Consider the following 20,111-nt stretch of genomic DNA (forward strand, 5'->3'; position numbering starts at 1 on the left):
TTTTGGGGTGGAGTAACCCTTTAAGTGTTAACAGGCCTCAAACTCCCTTACAGTGACCCTGGGCCATCTTCATTGTTGTGCCATGTGCATACAGTACAGTACATGTTCAAAACATCTCTCATGTGCTCTATAAATAAAAAGTTGTACTTACTTGTCACAAATCATACTTACACTGCTTTGGCACTTGAATCTTCTGCGACATTGAGCTCATTGGCCACGAACTCCCGATCTAGGGGAACTTCAGGCTGACCTGATTCGGAGACGTATTGTTTTAAACAAGGGGGTTAGGCTTAAACATCTAACATCATTAATAACAAACCTGACGACTGTAGATTTGTTATAAACCAAACACGCAAAAATAATCATAACCTTAGCCCAACGACATGATGCATTTTGTCATTTTATGAGTATTAGCTCACCGCTTTTCAACTCTGTGATAGTTGCCATTGAAACAGTTCTGCACTTCTCAGACGCTTCCGCTAGAGGTCAGTGTGGCTCTTACTATTAGTTTTACTAATGCTTAGCCATTCCACTCTAGTACGGGACCAAATAGCAAGTGCACATTTATTTATTTTTGTATAATCATCATCATCAATGTAATTAAGTAAATAATTAATAAATTATGAATCTTCATATTCTTAAAACCAAACAATATTGTTTAATTAAAAAAAAAACCTTTATTACACTCTTTCAAACAACAAAGAGACATCATCATTGTTAAGCACACTCATAATAAATTCAAGCAGCATACCTTAAAGACAGAAAAATGAAACAAACAAACAAATAAATATTTCAAAAATAAAAATAATTACAAGAGATAAATATTAAATACACTTGATATACATTTCTTAAACATTTATTGTGCAAGTAATTTAAAGAGTTTAAGGGCATTCCTTTAAAGATTGAACTAAAATAATAATAATTAATCTTCATATTGTTTTTCATAAGCGAAAAAAAAAAACAAAAAAAAAGTTTTTATGAAAAGCAAACAAACTTGTATACAACTTATACAAATAATAACAGGCATTATAACTGTTAAACACAAATCCAAGCAGCATACATAAAGAGATAAAATGAAATAAACAAATAAATACATACATATGATTAAAATTAATACAATTACAAATGATGAATATTAAATAAACTTCATATATATCTAATCAATAAATATTGTGCAAGTAATTCAGAGAGTTTTAGGGAAATCCGTTTTTCAGCTGTTTTAAATGTTACAAATTATTTTTCTAAAATAAAATTAAACAACGTATTATTTTTAAAGGATCAGTTTTAGTGGAAAAATGAAAACACACACACACACGCACGCACGCACGCACGCACGCACGCACACGCAATCACGCATGCACGCACGCACGCACGCACACACACGTGACGGATCACGTGACGTCACGCGGAAGTGAAGATCGAGTGGAAAATTTTCCGCTCGCGAAGTTCTTTGCTCGCTTTTGTCCCGGAAGAACAAGATTTCTCGTCGTGTCAGTTGTGGTCCCCCATCGTGCCAAAGCAACTTCTGTCTAGATCAGGCTGTAAAATGGCTGGAACAGCTTTAAAAAGACTCATGGCTGAATACAAACGTAAGTCATGTATTTTATTACACTAATGCCGTGCAGTGCTGGTGCTTGTGAACGGTGGATTTTACACTATTTTGGTAGCAACAGTTTGGCAGCTGTAGATACTTCCAGAACTTCACCAACATATGCTGACAGTGTGAGTTATTAAAATGACTTCAGTCAGTAAATGAACAGCAGTGTCACCAAACACACTGAAACTGACCGTGTAACTCCTAATTGATGTTCATACTTCATTTCTCTACACGCGTAACGTTACTCTAGTGCTGCCACTGCAGGAAAGTGTGTGATGCTTGTCTTCTGTTATATATATTTCCTGTTGAACATAATTATATGGATACAGTTTGCTCAACGCATTTCTTTCTTTCCAGAACTGACCCTCAACCCTCCAGAGGGGATTGTAGCAGGTACGAATTAGGGCAGTTACTGAACTGCTCCATTGACCTGGCTTTAAAGTAGATTATTTAGAATATTAATAATAATTGTACTTAAATCATGTGTTGATTTATCTGTATAAGAAGATAATTAATTAATGAGACTCATTTCATCCCTACAGGGCCTGTAAACGAAGAGAATTTCTTTGAATGGGAGGCTCTGATTATGTAAGTCTTACTCATAGACTGTAAAAAAGACTTTGTTTAGTGAGCGTTTTGTTTTTTTCTCCTTTTTGATTGATTCCTCCACAAGATAAAAAAAGGATTGAAAGGATGAATTTTTTTTTATCTTGCAAAAAGTCTGAAATCTGAGGTTATAGCTTGCATTTTTTACTTTTTTTTTCTCAGAATTCTGAGTTTGCTTCGCACAATTCTGTTTTTTGTTTAGTTTCAGCCATGGAGTAAAAAAAACTAAAATCTTATATGCAAGTTTAAATCTCACAATTATTAGTTAATATATCGCAATTATTTTTTCCCTCACATTTCTGAGTTTGCATCTTGCTTTTCTATTTTTTGTTTGTTTGTTTGTTTGTTTTTGTTTTTGTTTAAACTATGGAATAAAAAATAATAACAAAAAAATCCCACAATTTTTACTTCATTCGGAGTTATTTTGAGTTTATATTAGGGCTGCACGATTATGACAAAAATCATAATTGTCGATTATTCCCTTGAAATTCTAATTGCGATGATCACAATCTACATTGAATGATGTTTACACCATTGTTTGATGCAACTGCATGCCATATTTTTATATGAAAATAAACAAGCTGAAAACACTAACTGAAAAACTTTTATTGCTTTTCTATAGTATTAAGCCTCAAATGTCAACTATACATTGGATTGGTTTCTTCTTTAAATAAAAAAGTAAAAATAAGCATGATATTATAATGTTATACTAAAATTAAAACAATGGAAAACCCCTTAAGATAACCTGTAGCAAGAAAAAAAACACATCTTAAGCACTCAGAATAACATAAGTGGACTTTAAACGATTAATTGCACCTTTGAATGATTATGTAATTGTGGCATCCGTTATTGTAATCGCGATTAGAAATTTGATTAATAGTTTATATCTCAGTTCTCAGAATTGTGATTTATAAAGTCAGAATTGCAACAAAAAAGTCAGTGTGAGATATAAAGTATCTACAGGTGCATCTCAATAAATTAGAATGTCATGGAAAATTGCAACATTTTTTTATTATTATTATTATTATTTATAAAAAATTTTAATGTGGCAGAAACAAGCTTCCATGAAACAGCTCAGTGTGGGTCAGAAAATGTGTTTCTTGATGCTAAAATGATTCAGTTCAAACTGCTTTTCTCTGCCATTGTCTGGTGTGCAAAGAGGGCCAAACAGCCACATCTTGATTTCATAATACAACTTGAATTATTCTATTATTGAGTGTAGTTTGCAGTGTGCAGATTGAACACCGATAATAACATGTTAAAGAAAATGAAAAATATATACTATAAAATACATTTTTACAATTTAAGAGAGAGTAAAATATGAGTAGTCCCAAATGATCCACGATGCTGTGTGGTTGCTAGGTTTGTTGCTATGTAGTTGATAACAAGGTGTTGTAGGTTATGTACTTTCCCGTATGTAGAGAGCCCACTCCGTTTGTATGATATTGTGCTCCCTACACATGGCTCAGATGCGTCCTTTAGTCTAAGTCTGTGAGATTTAGTTTTTACGCCTATTTTGTTGTCTGCCAGGCGAAAATGTCCTATTTAGAAAAGTAATAGCACACCTATCATCAGAAATATGAGATGCCATTTATATCTGTTGTAGAATAAGCACGAAACAAGTTAATCTTCCAATTATAATGCATGAAAAAAAAAACAGAGAAATAAATTCTCAAGTAGAATGATTATAATAGTGGTTTCAGAGTTTCTTGCATTTTTAATCTGCAAATCCACCTTAAAATTAAAAATGACACCATATTTAACTACTACAAGTTACAATATTGTCTGCAAAGACTCAACACCTATATATTATGCTATGCCATACATATTCTAGGCTTAGAATCCAATAGAACACCTTTTTTGTATATTAAAAAGGGAACATATTCCTTACAGGGATGATTTTTCTGTCACTTTTTACTTTCTTTTCTTTTTATTCATTCACAGCATGCACAGCTGTTCGTTCACTAGCATTTAGTCGGTGATGATAACTGATTTTGGATAAGACCAAACAATTTGTCCTCCGGTAACACAAACTGGTGGTTTGATCAGTGGTTTTGACCGATAAGTTTTTAAGTGAAACTAAGAGCCAAGCAAAATAAGGAACAGTGTCCCTAGCAACTCCCTGACAGTTGTTCCACAGATACGGAAGTGCGTTCATTTATGCGCTCCTCATCATGATTTACCGATCAATATCTGCCCATAGAAACAGTATTTGATAGACAGCTGGATATGGTAAGTAAACAGAAAGAGATTTGCATGTTAAATGAGCCTTTGAGAATGATTCCATGAAGTTCTGCCACTGCTGTCAGTGGTGGATGAATTTCTGTGATTTATGACATTGTGTGATTTAATGATTAAAGGGGTCCTATTATGCTCTTTTACAAAGTCTTGATTTTGTTTTGGGGTTGTACTAGAACATGCTCTCATACTAGGTTGTTCGAAAAACACATTATTTGTCACATATTTTACATTATTACAACACCTCTCTCCCCAGTCTGGCATGAACGACTCGAATAGTTCCTGTATCAAATGAAGGCCTGCCTTCTGAAATACGAAATGTGCTGTGATTGGTTAGCTGGGCCAGTGTGTGTTGTGATTGGTTAGCTGGGCCAGTGCGTGCTGTGATTGGCTCCACTCGGCGCCTGGTCAGGAAATGTCACACCCCTAGCCGCCTGCGAGCTTCAGTGTAAATATTGCGTCAAAATCAAATCAATTTGAGCGCGATTTAAACCCGGATGATTGTAACCACTCTAAGTTCATCTGCCTTGGGAAAGCTAGCGTGTCTGTGACATAGTGATAACACTCTTGCCTTCTCTAGTGCAGCTCAACCAGGTCTCGTCCCATTCGTCGATATTTGTGATATCACAAATCCCGGAAAATATGCGTTGTAGTCCAAACGAGTCGTTCTTGTAGTTTTTGAAAAGTGATTTCTGTTAAATAAAATATATCCTTTTGAAGTGGACTTTGAGCATTGTAACTTTGTAGATCTTTTTTTATGTTCAAACAGCAACATTATAGACTAACTAAAGTTGAAAAAGTGAAAAAGCATAATAGGACCCCTTTAAGATGAAGTGTACAAGTTTTTTTTTTTTTTTTAATGCTGAAGGCTGCAAATCATATTCTCATAAATAGACATTAACCAAAAGATGCATTTAGACTGAAGTTTGTGTATAATCCAGGTATATACTTTGAACAGAAGTTATTAACATGTCTAAGAAACTTCCTCTGCAACTCCCATGTAGGTTCATCTAATTCCTGATGCTAAAGATTATATTATATTCTGAAAAACTGATTGGAGTGAATCATTATTTTTTATGTGCTTTAAAAATGTTGTAATAAAACTCTACTAAGTGCTTAGGCTTTGTGGGTAATACAATAATAGCTTATCCAGATATCCATTTATCCATTTATTTAACCCCTTCTTAGAGGGGGTTGAGGGTCACTACTGGAATGCTTCATTACTTTGTTTCTTTATTTGCTTTTTGTTGCAGCACAGAGATTCATAACAAAGCATAAGGTATTTTTCCTCATTTTCTTATTGTAGGGGACCGGAGGACACATGTTTTGAGGGTGGTGTGTTCCCTGCCATCCTCAGTTTCCCTTCAGACTACCCCCTCAGCCCTCCCAAGATGAGGTTCACCTGTGACATGTTTCATCCGAACAGTGAGTGCTACAAACATTCAGCATTCACACAGTGTGTGTGAGGTTTAGTGACTCAAATACACATGGATGTTAGACTGCTATGATGTACTTTAATTCATTTAAATTAACCAATTTTAATGTCAAGTTTCTTGATGCAGTTATTTATGCAGTTACAAAATATTCATGTTTAGATTAGAAATTGTTTTATTATTATATAAGTAATTTGCATGGTAATTGGATAATATAGAATGTTCATAATTCAGTGTTTTCATCAGCCTTGATTTCCGCTTGTTACGCTTATAACATGCATTGAAAACACACAATATTTTCACAATTAAATCTAATCATTTTAAACCCTGCAAGTTATTATATATAAATCAAATAACGCAACACCGAAAAGGAAATGACAGCATTTGGGGTGCACATTAAACAGTGAAACTCAAGTCTACTTTTAGTTTTTCACCAAAATAAATGCTTAATTTTTAATTTAAAACAATTCGGGAAATTAGTTTAAAGATTATATTATATTATATTACAGACTTACAAAAAAAAATGCTGTTCTTTTTAACTTTCTATTCATTAAAAATGCTGAAAAGTATCATAGTTTCCACAGAAATATTAAGCAGCACAACTGTTTTCAACATTGATAATAATAAGAAATGCTTCTTGAGCAGCAAATCAGCATATTAGAATGATATCTGAAGGATCATGTGACACTGAAGACTGGAGTATGATGCTGAAAATTCAGCTTTGCCCTCACAGGAATAAATTACATATTTAAAAAAATATATGAAAATAGAAAACATTTATTTTAAATTGTAATAATATGTCACAAAAATTACTATTTTTAAACTGTATTTTTGATCAAATATATGCAGCCTTGGTGCGCATAAGAGAAAAAATACAATTAAAAATGATCATTTGTTTAATTTTAGTGGTAGTGTACAAGAGTGCAATGAAAGGTCTGGCATGTAATATATTGTATAAACCTTACTGTGCATTTATTGGATATTTAACAATCACTCTGCAGGTGAAACTATACACATTATGATTTGCAGTGTTAGGGGAGCCTCCAGGAGCAAGAACAACATGCATTTATAGTTCTTAGACATAGAGGAGCGTAGACTAATCGGAGTCCTAAAGTGTCTTTATGATCTGCTGGTGGATGTGTGGACACAGTGTTCAGGGAAGTGGGCCCAGATAAAGGTCTTCCTGCAGGCCTCAGATAGCAGCAGAGCAGCCTACAGTCCTCTGATGGTGCCAGGACTCTGGAGGCGGTTATCAGAGCTGGACGGCTCAGATTCTGATCACTGTCCTCAGCTGTGGAGAGAATGAGGAGATAACATCAGCCGTGATATCGTGCGGGGGTGGAGTCATTCAGCCCTGATCCAGGGTTAAGAAACTAACAAAGGATTACTTGATTGCTTTGTGTGTCTTTAGAAGGGAAACCAATCACGGGTCAGTGCTCATGGAACTAACACTTTAATTGATTAATTGATTTCGCAGATTAATCAGCATGTTCTTTTGATGCTTTAAGGATCCTAACATCTGTTCGTAATGGCTGATTCAACTGTTTTTAATCCAGTTTTGGCCTTTTTTTAGCTAATTGGGAAAGTAGTTCATTCTGTGGGATGAAATGCAGTGAACTGAAACCTCGACATAAAAAGAGTCACATTCAAAAATGCAGATATAATCAAATCAAAAGTTTCTTCAAATGTATTGTCAACCGACAATTAAAACAGACAGTAAAAATGTCTAGAGGATAAATGAAAAAGGGAACAGAAATGAACATAACTATTGCAGAACTTTATAAATAGCGTTTATGGTGTGTTTTCTGCAGTCTACCCAGACGGCCGTGTGTGTATCTCAATCTTGCACGCTCCTGGTGACGACCCCATGGGCTATGAGAGCAGTGCTGAGAGGTGGAGTCCCGTGCAGAGCGTGGAGAAGATCCTGCTGTCTGTGGTCAGCATGCTCGCTGGTCAGTCACCATTCACTCCATCTTCAGTGAACTCCCAGCTGTGCTGTCTTGATCCTACTTGCCTAAAAGTGGCTCCTGGAATCAAGAAGCATCAATATTAGTTTGTAATGTTTGAATTGTATTATAGTTTAATAATAATTTTCTCTCTGGAATGGGGAGAATACAGTTAAGACAGTCTATTTAGTTTTTCAAAGTTTTGGTTCAGTAAGATTTTAATTATAAAAAATTTTTTTTTTAATATTTGTTAAGAAATTAATATTTGTATTTAGTAAAGATGCATTAAAGTAAATGCTTTTACATTGAAATTTTTACTTCAAATAAATGTTCTTTTGAACTTTCTATTCATTGAAATTAAAAAATAGGTTCCATTATAAAAATGTTATTTTCAACGTTAATAATAAAAATAAATGTTTCTTGAGCAACAAATCAGCATATTAGAATGATTTCTGAAGGATCATGTGACACTGAAGACTGGAGTAATGTTTGCTCAAATTCAGCTTTACATAACAAGAAATTCCATATTAAAATATATTAAAATCAATAGCAGGTGTTAGAATAATATTTTACTGTATAACTGTTTTTCTGATCAAATAAATGCAGACTTTGTGAGCAAAAGAAACTTCTTTCAAAAAAGTAAAAAAAAATAGTACCCACCTCAAACTTACGTAAACGTGTATATAAATGTGTGAGATGTATATTTTATATTATTTATATTTTTCAATTTAACGTTTCTTTTAATTTGTTTTATATATATTTTATGTGTGCAATAAGGCACAAAGTGACAATTTTTTTAAAAAATTTTTTTATTGCAGTAAGACAGTCTAGTGCCAGTTATAGCCAACAGAAGGTATCTTATGTCTATAATGCTATGTGGTATGGGATTTTTGTCCAATGAGTTTTCACAGTGGGTGGAGTTACCCAGCATGGCAAAAGAAAAGTAAGGACAGTCATGACTGATTTCCTTTATCTCCGTGTCCACATTGGACCCTAAAATGTCATTGACATCATTTACATGTTCCACGTTCTGCCTAAAATCTATTTTTGCTTTTTAACAACAAAAGTAATATAGAGTCTGACCACTGAGACAGTGAGGAATTTTTGAGAATTAGTGTGGTAGTAAATCCTAGATCTTGAATGTTTTAATGCCTTGTATAATTTACATCCTATGCATGCTTGTCTTTAAATAATTGTAAATATCATCTACTACGACAGAGCCAAATGATGAGAGCGGAGCAAACGTGGACGCCTCAAAGATGTGGCGTGAGGACAGAGAGCAGTTCAACCGACTAGCTAAGCAGATCGTGCGCAGATCTCTGGACCTCTGACTCTACTGTGTACAGACACACTCTCACACTCCAGGACAGTGAGGACTGATGTTTACAAGGATTCAAACTCCCGACGGAAGAGAAGAGTGTCTGTGCTGAGTGTTGTAGTGTACTGCCCCCCTACCTCCATCAGTATGAGCACTTTATTCCCATCCAGGCTTTCATATTCTCTCCCCAGTCCTCCCCTCTCCTGTGTTTGGGTGGATGCGTTGGACAAATGGGTTTTGAAGAAAAAGGCAAAACGTTATACATTTACCGGACAGTGTTCTAAAAGAGAGCCAAGCTATCAGTCACTGAATAAGTACACGAAACAGTTATTCACAGCCGTTTTGGGCTGCCGGTTTCTTTGTCATGCCTGTTACCTGTCCATAGATCCATGTGTTAAGCAACGGAATGCAGCTTTGGTTTGCTGACAGTATGCTGATGCATGCTTTAATGCCTCATTCTAATAAAATGCATCGTGAGGCAGTGACTGAGACTATCACATACTTGCTTCAGCTTTTTTTATGAACAGATTATATTAATGATATTTTAGGAATAAGAAAAAAGATCATGCCTATGGATGCAAATTCAATAAATGTTCTAATTAAAAAACATTTGATTATATTTAATATGAAAATGTTTTGAAATTTGGTTATGCACAGTGGTTTTCTTCAATTTCACTTTTTGCTTTTATGGAGGTTTTTAGATTTAGTAGTAGTAAGCTGGAATGGTCCAGCCTCGGCAGAAAGTTTGATTTACACCATTACGTTAATTAAAAAATCTTTAAATTCTGTATTTGATTTTTTTGCCTTTCATCTGTTCTCAAGGATTGTTAAGCCAATAAAATCAATAAATGTTTGTGATTTATGAACCCCTTGAGTTGTTTTTATATCAGTGCGTACAAATCCGTAATTGCTTCCCGTACACTTCTGATGTTGCTCCAGCACAGATGGGGGGAAAAAAAAATTCTGCACACAAGGCAAATGTGTCTAATATGTGGGGAAAAGATTGCAGTGTTGATTAATTCATACAAGATAATTTTGTAGTAGGGTAAGCTGCCATTTAGGAAAATTCCTTATTTAATAATTTCATTTCAGTTTAGTTTGCTTTGACATAAAAATAAAACTCATTTGACTTACCATGTAGAATTTTGTTTAATTTTTTTTGGCACAAAGCAGTATATAAAACTTTAAATACCCTACTGTTCAAAGGCTTGTAAGATTTTGATTGTTTTTGGAAGAATGCTCACCAAGGCTGTGTTTATTTAATCAAAAATACAGTAAACAAAATAATATGAAATATTTGTACAATTTAAAATGTTTTTGTATTTTAGTATATTTTAAAATGTAATTTATTCCTGTGATGCAAGCTGAATTTTCACCATTACTCCAGTCTTCAGTGTCACATGATCCTTGTTAAAAACAACTTGTGTGTATATATATATATATATATATAAATCTATTTTCCAGGATTCTTTAATTAATAGAAAGAAAACAGAAGATCAACATTTATATGAAATCTTTAGAAAAATTATAAATGTCTTTACTGTCACTTTTTTTTTATCAATGCGACTTTGCTGAATAAAACTATTAACTATTATTATATTATTAAAATAAATAAATAATAGAAAAGAAAACAAAAATTGACCCCAAACGAATGGCGATGTGTTCACGTGACAACTTTCCAGTGAACTAGAGGTAGATATCAAATGTGTTTGATTTGGCAAAGCTCAATCAGGATTTGCAGAATCTGACCGCATCAGAGGCTGGATTAACTCGTTTTTCTTATTGGCATATCAGCTGATGGGGCTCATTATAGGACAGCTGCTTCCATGTGTATCTGATTCACCATCTGCATACTACAGACCGCAGGTTGCCTTTATTGACAGGACTATGAGAGCTGTTCTTCTGTACGGTGATCACCTCCCACACATTACTGTAATTGAATGTCAAATATAATGAGTTTGCTGTCATTGCTGACAAACCAGCTATGCCTCTGATCAGCTCACACACACACGGTTCTCAACTTTCATTACCCAGATTTTACATCAAGCATCAAGTGGAGACCCATCACTATCAAAATTGTGTATTAGAAGCATTTTCTTAATTTTGCTAATATTTTGCTATAACTACTGTATTGACGGTTATATTTATTATTTACGTTTTATCTCTTCTGTCCACAATCCTATCAAAACAGACTTGTAACTTATAATCAGACTCACTGAACATATCAAATTCATAAGAACAAGACTGTGAACATCTCTTCTGGAATCTCATCAATGAGAACACAAACCCTGCTGATGAGTTTCCCTGTCTAAACATGTCTGATACTTCACACACAGTGCTGATAATGAAACATACAGGTGCATCTCAATAAATTAGAATGTCGTGGAAAAGTTCATTTATTTCAGTAATTCAGCTCAAATGCTCAAAGCACAGCTCAGCCTCAGGGTCAGACCTGAGACCACAACAGCTTTCAAAGAAGAACTAATATGACACACACCTCTCTCATTCACTCCTTCCTCTCTCCACCATGCGTCAAACCATTCCTGAACAATTTCATCTGCAACAGGTTCAATAGAGTCCAGTTTGTAGTTCACACAACCCTGAGACTGACGTCAAGACTGACCTGCATCAACCAACAGAACTCTGGTTAATTTGTAATGAGCCATCTGACTTGTTTACATTTGATTTTTTTTTATCTTAAAAAGACTTTAAAGGTATTTTTAATTAAAGGAATTAATTAAAGGATTTAGGCATGTAAAGAAAATGAAAGAGGATTATTTTTTAATAAAAAATAATTGTTTGCCAATAATATTTTATATGCCTAATATTTTCTAAATGGAGAAATGCTTCTTGTCTTGTTGCATTCAGTTATGAATTACATGAATCACATACATGTTACCCTATATTTCTAACCCAAAATATTGTCGTAAATTATTAAAATATTGTAGAATATTAAATATTGGGGAAAACTATTTGGCCATCAATGGATCTTTCATAACTTCTTGTCATATATTGTCAAACATCAAATATTGGGGGGCAACAATCTGGCCATTAAAAGTATAAATGTAAAAAAAATTTGGCCATCAAAAATTTGAAAAATTAAAGATGTAACTTTTAAAATAGTTTGTCAAATATCAAACTGAGGTGGACAATTTGATCACATCTTCAGGGAAGTCATCAAAACTACGAAGTAACACAAGTTGAAGTATGAGAACATATGCACTGAAACACTATTTTATGATAAGGGCTGTCTTGGAAGTCTGTTATGGACTTTCCTCTAATGGGATCAAAATAGCATTAGCCTATCTGCAATAAATATGCAGGTTAGGAAGGCAGGATTGTGTCAGGAGTACATGAACTTGTAGTAGAGCGCTTTAATATCCACTACATATTACAAGTGAACTGTTTGTCAAAGGCCTTTGTGCTGCTCACAAAGGAATTTCAATTGCTGTGTTCCTCCCCTTTTAACATCCCTAATGTTCCTTCTTCTCTGCCAGCTTTGATGTGAAAAAGACTTTAAGTGACAAAGGTGAAGTGGGGTCATGTGAACTGCATGCTGGTCTTTAGCCTCCGATGTTGTTGAGATTAGCTCACAAACTATTAGCAAACATGCTATTGTAGTGAGTGATCTTGAGTGGTCTGTTGTACTTTGGAAAAGATTACTAAGGCAAGCATCACTATTTCTCATATTTACAGGTAAGGTATCTAAACTATACTATAAGTAGAACTGTAAGACTATTAGCATTTAACGCACAAATTAGCCTATTTGTAGTGTGTAATGAATGTGAGTCCTAGCTGTAATACCTGCCTCACTAATTAGTCAAACCCACATAATTTAGCCATTAGTGGTTGTGCATCCCAAAATGTACCAGAAGAGGGAAAGACCGAAAACAACTGCTGGGAAAACTAGGCTGGGATGTAACAAACATGAGTGATCCCTCAAATCACGCAGCTTGTTGAGAAAAGGTGTGGTATTATTATTTAAAAAGATCTGGAATTGCCATTTCTTCACAGCGGATTATAAAACCAAACTATTTTACATTTGGACTTCCTGTTCCTGTTGCCTCTGCTGCATGGTTTGGAGATCAGTTAATTTTGGACTTTTAATTCATTCGTCTTAATTATTCATTTGCAATTCTTAGTTTTTAAATTTAATTTAATTGTAATCTATCGTAAACTTGATTTTCCAATCTTAATTCTTAATCACAAATATTTAATTTCAATCTTAAACTCATGGCATCATCTTTGGACATCCTATACTTACACCACAATTTGTAAGATTTAATTTGTACGAAAATGTATGCTGCTTAGAAAATAATTGTAAAAAAAAAAAAAAAGGCATGAAAGCCCATGCACTTCTAAACCCCCTAAACCAACTATAATGGGGCTTAAGCAAATCGTATGAAAAGATCATATGAATTCACACCAATTCGCCAAAATGTAAAATTGCTACAATAGCCATGAGAGTGTGTTGGATGAAACATGAAAATCCCACAGACTTTAATGGAGGGACTTAAGCCATATATTATCTACAGACCAGAATACCATGTTGGAGTGGGCTCTTTTAACTTAGGCTAATAGGTGACCACCTAGCAACCGTCCGGAACACCCTAGCAACTGCAGAGCAATGGCCTATAATTCAATCATAACACCTTAGCAACTGCATAGCAATGGCCGCTAGCAGCAAGTTTTGCATAAGCAAACATCACTTACATTGAAATTAAAACGTAGTTTCATTATATTGTATATACTATGCATAATGTTAATATGCAGTAATATTATCAATTTGAAATTGTTTAAATTCAGAATCGTAATTGTTTATAACTGATGAATTTTGCAACATCGATACTTTTGCTGAACTAAATTGAAGTGAGCTAAATAATAACACTGTTGTCTTCTGTAGACCCAGTTAACAGGGAACGCTCTCAGAACTTTAGCTAACATTCTAGCAAGGTTCTCTCAAATTTATGAACAAATGATCTTCCAGTAACATCAATAGAATGTTAGTTCAGTTATCTAGTCTTTAACAAAGTTCTCAAAATGCTGGCACAAAAACATTATTTATGTTTCATGGTTTAAAAAAAACTCTTAGTTTGACGTTCGTCTAACGCTTTTAAAGGAACACTCCACTATTTTTGAAAATAGGCTCATTTTCCAACTCCCCTAGAGTTAAACAGTTGAGTTTTACCGTTTTCGAATCCATTCAGCCGATCTCCGGGTCTGGCGGTACCACTTTTAGCTGTAGCTTAGCATAGATCATTGAATCTGATTAGACTGTTAGCATATCGCTCAAAAATGACTACAGCGCCTGAAAATAGTCCCCAGCACGCTCCCTGTGCAAGCAGGTGGTCACGTTGGTTACGTTGACAGAAGTTGACGCTGCGTAATATCATTGAGCCTGCTGCACCCATGGTACGGCAGCAAAGTTCCTTGATTATTACGCCGGAATGAGAGTATAGTTCCTAGCCATATCGGCCTAGAAAATCGGCAACTTTTCATTTTCCGTCGGTCTTAGTACACGATGTAACTACAGAAGAGTCAAGTTTTAAATAGGAAAAATATAGAAACTCTTTGGTCATTTTTGAGCGAGATGCTAACGGTCTAATCAGATTCAATGATCTATGCTAAGCTACAGCTAAAAGTGCTACCGCCAGACCCGGAGATCGGCTGAATGGATTCGAATAGTGGAGTGTTCCTTTAAATGTTACTACTTATTTCAGAATGTTCCAAGAACATTCATACGTAATCTCCCCATAATGTTTTCCAAAATGATAAAATGCATTGTTGTATTCCTGTTTATTACTGTGAAGCTGCTTTGAAACAATCTGTATTGTATAAAGTGCTACATTAATAAAGGTGACTTGACTTGAAAGTAATTAAGTTTGCACTAACAAATTATGGCCAATTAATTCAAAATGTGTTATAAATATGTTATTATACAATGCTGCATCTCAAATAATTGATCTTGCTTAAAAAGACTGAACAATTAAGCTTAAGAAAATTGATGTGTGACAAATGTACATGCACATGTTGGTAAGAAGAATTTTGAGTGCAGATCAGCAAAGGTCAACACGAGAAAAAAAAATACAAAGTGAGACTGAGAACCAGATCAGACTCCACCCAGAGGCAGAAAATAAAGCAGAGAGAGAGAAAGAGAGGGAGGAGGGTTATGAAGCACTGAAACACTGAGATTAGGACTGCGGGAAATCTCTCTCTCTCTGTCTGTCTGCCTTTCTCTCAGCCTCTGTACCTCCTTCTGAGCCCCTCCTCTCGTGTTGACATGGTTTCATTTGAATGTCTCTCTAAATACACAGCTTTTGCCACTTGAGATCTCAGTTGTAGTTGTGATCTGTTAGCATGCTCATCTGACCCTGCAGCTGACAGGTAAATTAGCTGCTGCGTTCTGGACTTCTCTGCGCACATGAACAGAAGGGAAGAAGAGGGGAAAAGCACAGGCTTGTGGATGTTCAAGACTTTGATTACAGCTTTCTGAGTATTTTGGCTCTGTCTAGTTTGAACTGCTTGTTAATGATTAGCATTTAAGTGGATAAGGAAGGACTTTCCTGAGAAGTAGTACAGAAGAACATGAATTTTCATTTAGTTTGTATTGTGTATTGAGATATTACCCAGTGCAAATCACACATATTCGTGAATTAAAAAAAAAAAAACCTTATTAAGTAGCGAATGGCTCATTTGTGTTAAACTTATTCTTTTATTAAAATTAAACAATGAGGGACAGACTCTATTCTGGACAGTTCAAGGAACAAAGAATACAGGACATAAAGGCATCTTGACCAGCAGACAACTTTCTGAATTTCATGTTTTGGAATTTTTTGTGGCCAATCAAAAGTTTGTAAGGACATTTTTATTGACAAATCAACATCTAATGGAAGGACAGCATAACTTGGTACCATCCTTATCCTCCCTACTTGCACTGCAGTTGTTTCTGCTTCTTCTGCCACTGACAGAAAGTGTGACCGTAGTGCCATGGAAACCCTGTACAGGTGAGATACCGCACATAACCCTACTTATTTGCTCTCTAATAAACAGTATTTTAATGCAATAGCTGAATAATGTTGATTTGCGTTCTCTGTGTTGTATGACCCTGGTACTACAATCTGTTTACCTCTCTATCAGTAGACATTGTGACTTCCTTCGTAATAAAATTCTTCAGATTAGATCAGATCCAGACTGTAAAGATCTTGAATGAAACTGTAAATCCTCAATCTGAGTGTTGTGTGTATAGAAAAGTTGTTCTTCAAATATGGACTAATTTCCCCCATTTCATTCACAATTGTGGTGAAAATTATTATGGAAATTGTATTTTAAATATGTTTAAATTAAAAATTCTAACTGTTTTGGGCGAAAACTACTAGACTACTTTTACAGCTAGAATGTTATTTATCCTAATCACACCCAATTAGATGATATTTTTACACTTTTCACATAATTACAACATTACAGGTCAATTGGAAATGACATGTGAAAAGAAAACCTAGATATTTTGTTTTCTCACACATCTTGTGTTTCATATTTCTCTTGAGAATTTATTTAATTAACATGGTAGTGTCCTTGGTAGCCACTTTATCAAACTTTATTAGGGACAACTGTTTGTGAAGGTGGAAATTATTCTTTTTAATCATATTTCATTTTCACACAATAAAGTCTGATTTGTTATTATCACACATTCTAATTAAAAACATGGTAGGCATGCATCACACAGGCCACCAAAATGTCACTTAAAGGGATAGTTCACCCAAAAATAAAAGTTCTGTCATCATTTACTCACCCTCAATTTTTTTCCAAACCTTTATGACTTTCTTTCATTTGCTGAACATGAAAGAAGATATTTTGAAAATGTTGGTAATCACACAATTGCTGGTCCCCACTGACTTCCAAAGTGTGGAAAAAGTCAATAGGGAACAGTTACCAACATTCTTCAAAATATCTTTTGTTTTTGGAACAACTTGAGGGTAAGAAAATGATGACAGAAATTCATTTTTGGGTGAACTATCCCTACTAATTTGTGAAATCTGTGCCACACAAATGCTTTCACTATGAATGATGGGCAGCTTCACAAGACTGGTGGCGTATCCATGTTGTCATGCTGATTCACAGCTTGGTCTCTAAAATGGAAAAATGGGAAACTCTTTCCAAACCCGGCAACATCCCTGGGGCATAAATTCTCCCCTTTTCATACCACAAATGCAATTACATTAGATACCAATGCAAAAGAAATGAGAAAATGAAAAATGTCAATATGAAAAAGAGTTTACCAAAGTAAATTCCTTAAGTGGTATTTTAAAATATTACTTTTGTATGTCAAGAACAAACCATCTAAATAGTCCATAATTAGGGCAATGAGCTCAGCTGAAGGACTGTTATTACAATAGAAGCTGTAAATACCACAATAACGTGGATGAACCAAAGAATGTTGAGAATGTTTAGGGAATTGCAGTCCTGTCACCGAACATCTATAGATGACATCTCTTTGTCATCAGTGTGTGTGTGTTCTCATTTGAAGCATCTACACATTTATTTGTATTTTGGAAATTAAGAAAGAAAGTAAAACATAGCCAAGAGTATCAGTTGAAACTTATGCTGTCGTTACTTATGTCACTTTACATATTTAAGATTAAAACTATGTATAATTCTGAGCAAAACAATGGTCATATGAAGTCTTAGACTAATAAATGCTAATAAAATCATTACACGTTTTTAAACCATGTCATTGTATATATGAATGACAGTAAATCAAAGTTCAGGCCAGGGTTTTGTAAAGTCTGTGAACCTGGGAGAGCTGATAAATATTCTGTCTCCCCCTCTTTCCTCTGTATATTTTGCATGGATTGCAATTTGCATACTTTGGGAGATAAACTATATCAAGAGCTATTCCCATCCGCAGATGCAAAAATATATTGGCCACCAAAAGTATTCAGATACCTAAGCCACATGAATGGATTTGATAGCCTTCCTGTAGCTTAAAGGGATAGTTCACCCAAAAATGAAAATTCTGTCATTAATTACTCACCATCATGTCGTTCCAAACCCGTAAGACCTTCGTTCATCTTCGGTACACAAATTAAGACATTTTTGATGGAATCTGACAGCTCTCTGACCCTTCCATAGACAGCAAGGGTACTACCACGATCAATGTCCAGAAACGTAGCAAGGAGATCGGTAAAATAATCCATGTGACATCAGGGGTTCAACCGTAATATTACGAAGCTACGAGAATACGTTTTGTGCGCAAAAGAAAAAAAATAACGACTTTATTCAACAATTCGTCTCCTCCGTGTCACCCTAGCGCCATTTTGGAGAGTATCCACTGAACGACGAAGCTACGAACAACATGCACTGTTTGCGTTCAGTGGATACTCTCCAAAATGGCGCTAGGGTGACACGGAGGAGACGAATTGTTGAATAAAGTCGTTATTTTTTTTCTTTTGCGCACAAAACGTATTCTCGTAGCTTCGTAATATTACGGTTGAACCCCTGATGTCACATGGATTATTTTACCGATCTCCTTGTTTCGTTTCTGGACGTTGATCGTGGTGGTACCCTTGCTGTCTATGGGAGGGTCAGAGAGCTGTCAGAATGCATCAAAAATGTCTTAATTTGTGTTCCGAAGATGAACGGAGGTCTTACGGGTTTGGAACGACATGATGGTGAGTAATTAATGACAGAATTTTTGGGTGAACTAACCCTTTAAACAGCAAACGCCAAGGTCATGGGTTTGAGAGAGGGGGCAATGTTAAATTCAATGTAAGTCACTTTGAATAAAAGCGCCTAGCAAATGCATAAATTTAAATAGCATTAAATAACAATGTATAAAATCAGATGCTATTTATTTTAATGAATGATGGCACAAGCACACTTTTCAAGCATGCCATTTAACAAAAGGATATTTGTTTTCTGGTTTTAAATGATGCAACTATGGTCAGAATGAACACAAAAAATAATTTTGGACACTTACTGGTTATCAAACTTAATGGAATCAAGGTAGTCTGTAATACCTGGAGTAATCCATCCATTAGCGTTCCCATTTTCGATGGCAGTTATTCAGTTGTTGCAGACAAACTCGGAAGTATGCAACCTTCTTGCTCCCATCTTCGCTAATGGCCACTCAATTCTAAGCACAGAAGACAATCACCTGGATAATAAAAGTCATAATTACCACCACAGGAAAACATTATGTCCTGACAATGCTGATTGGTTGATGGTATCAAAAGAACACACACACAGTCCAAAACCTTTGACTAGCAAGTATGCTGAGGTTTTAAGAGCCCAATAAATAAATAAATAATTGGACCATGTGCTAATCAGTCAAACATTGTTTCTGGCATGGAGTCCTCAACTTTCTCCTCTTCCTCTCCAGATCTCCATCCAGTGGACCTGTTGTCTCGAGTGCTACCCCGTAACAGAGAGGCTCTGGCTGGGGTCCGTATGGCGCAGGAGGGAGGTGCTCGTGGGGTCCAGTTCTTCAGACCTACACAAGCACTCACCTTTCCATCGTCTCAGCTCTTCATTAACTGCCCTCTCTTCCCTGCAGAATTCTCCATAGTGGCCACTGTAAAAGTGCCTGACACCAGAATGAAGGTATGCTTATAAATGACAGACATTTAAAAGACATGTAATGTGCAGCTCCGCAAAGGGTCAAATGCTTGTGTCCAGGTCAACTTTATTATAGATCAAGTCACAAAAACTGTAAATTTCCTATTTGAAAATAGATATTTTACTCCAAACTCAAACAGGGTTGCTTTCTGGTGTGTTGTATTCATGTGATAATTTCACTAGGACTGTTCTTCCCTAATCTTTTGAGATAAGGCATACAGCAAAAAAAAAAAAAAATGGTGTCCCCAGAATGTGTCTGTGAAGTTTCAGCTCAAAATACTCCACAGATCATTTATTATATCATTTTGAAAATGCCTATTTTGAGTGGAAGCAGAAACACGCTGTTTTTCGGGCCTGTC

The 20,111-nt window shown here is 35.2% G+C and overlaps 2 protein-coding genes across 2 annotated transcripts in view; both read left to right on the forward strand.

Annotated features, from left to right (window-relative positions):
- Positions 1-1,438: 1,438 nt before the first annotated feature.
- LOC107660015 (ubiquitin-conjugating enzyme E2 G2-like) lies at positions 1,439-10,004 on the forward strand. Its single transcript, XM_016449155.1, has 6 exons — positions 1,439-1,589; positions 1,955-1,990; positions 2,140-2,185; positions 5,748-5,866; positions 7,686-7,826; positions 9,039-10,004. Exons 1-6 carry the CDS (start codon positions 1,547-1,549, stop codon positions 9,149-9,151), a joined length of 498 nt encoding a protein of 165 aa, XP_016304641.1. The 5' UTR covers positions 1,439-1,546; the 3' UTR covers positions 9,152-10,004.
- A 5,368-nt stretch (positions 10,005-15,372) lies between these two features.
- Positions 15,373-20,111, forward strand: part of LOC107660016 (thrombospondin-type laminin G domain and EAR repeat-containing protein-like) — a 15,028-nt gene continuing 10,289 nt past the window's right edge. Inside the window, exons 1-2 of the mRNA XM_016449156.1 lie at positions 15,373-16,142; positions 19,517-19,737. Coding sequence (XP_016304642.1) covers positions 16,025-16,142; positions 19,517-19,737 — 339 coding nt within the window. The 5' untranslated portion in view covers positions 15,373-16,024. The remainder of the gene's footprint in view (positions 16,143-19,516; positions 19,738-20,111) is intronic.

Source organism: Sinocyclocheilus anshuiensis, unplaced genomic scaffold, assembly GCF_001515605.1.
Source record: "Sinocyclocheilus anshuiensis isolate Anshui unplaced genomic scaffold, SAMN03320099.WGS_v1.1 scaffold55, whole genome shotgun sequence".
NCBI lineage: Eukaryota > Metazoa > Chordata > Actinopteri > Cypriniformes > Cyprinidae > Sinocyclocheilus > Sinocyclocheilus anshuiensis.

What these genes read in the sequence shown, in the direction of transcription:
- LOC107660015 (XM_016449155.1), top strand. Translation starts at nt 1,547, where the DNA reads ATGGCTGGAACAGCTTTAAAAAGACTCATGGCTGAATACAAAC. An exon ending in GAATGGGAGGCTCTGATTAT is followed by an intron (nt 2,186 to 5,747) that starts GTAAGTCTTACT and finishes TTCTTATTGTAG; the next exon opens with GGGACCGGAGGACACATGTT. An exon ending in TGACATGTTTCATCCGAACA is followed by an intron (nt 5,867 to 7,685) that starts GTGAGTGCTACA and finishes TGTTTTCTGCAG; the next exon opens with TCTACCCAGACGGCCGTGTG.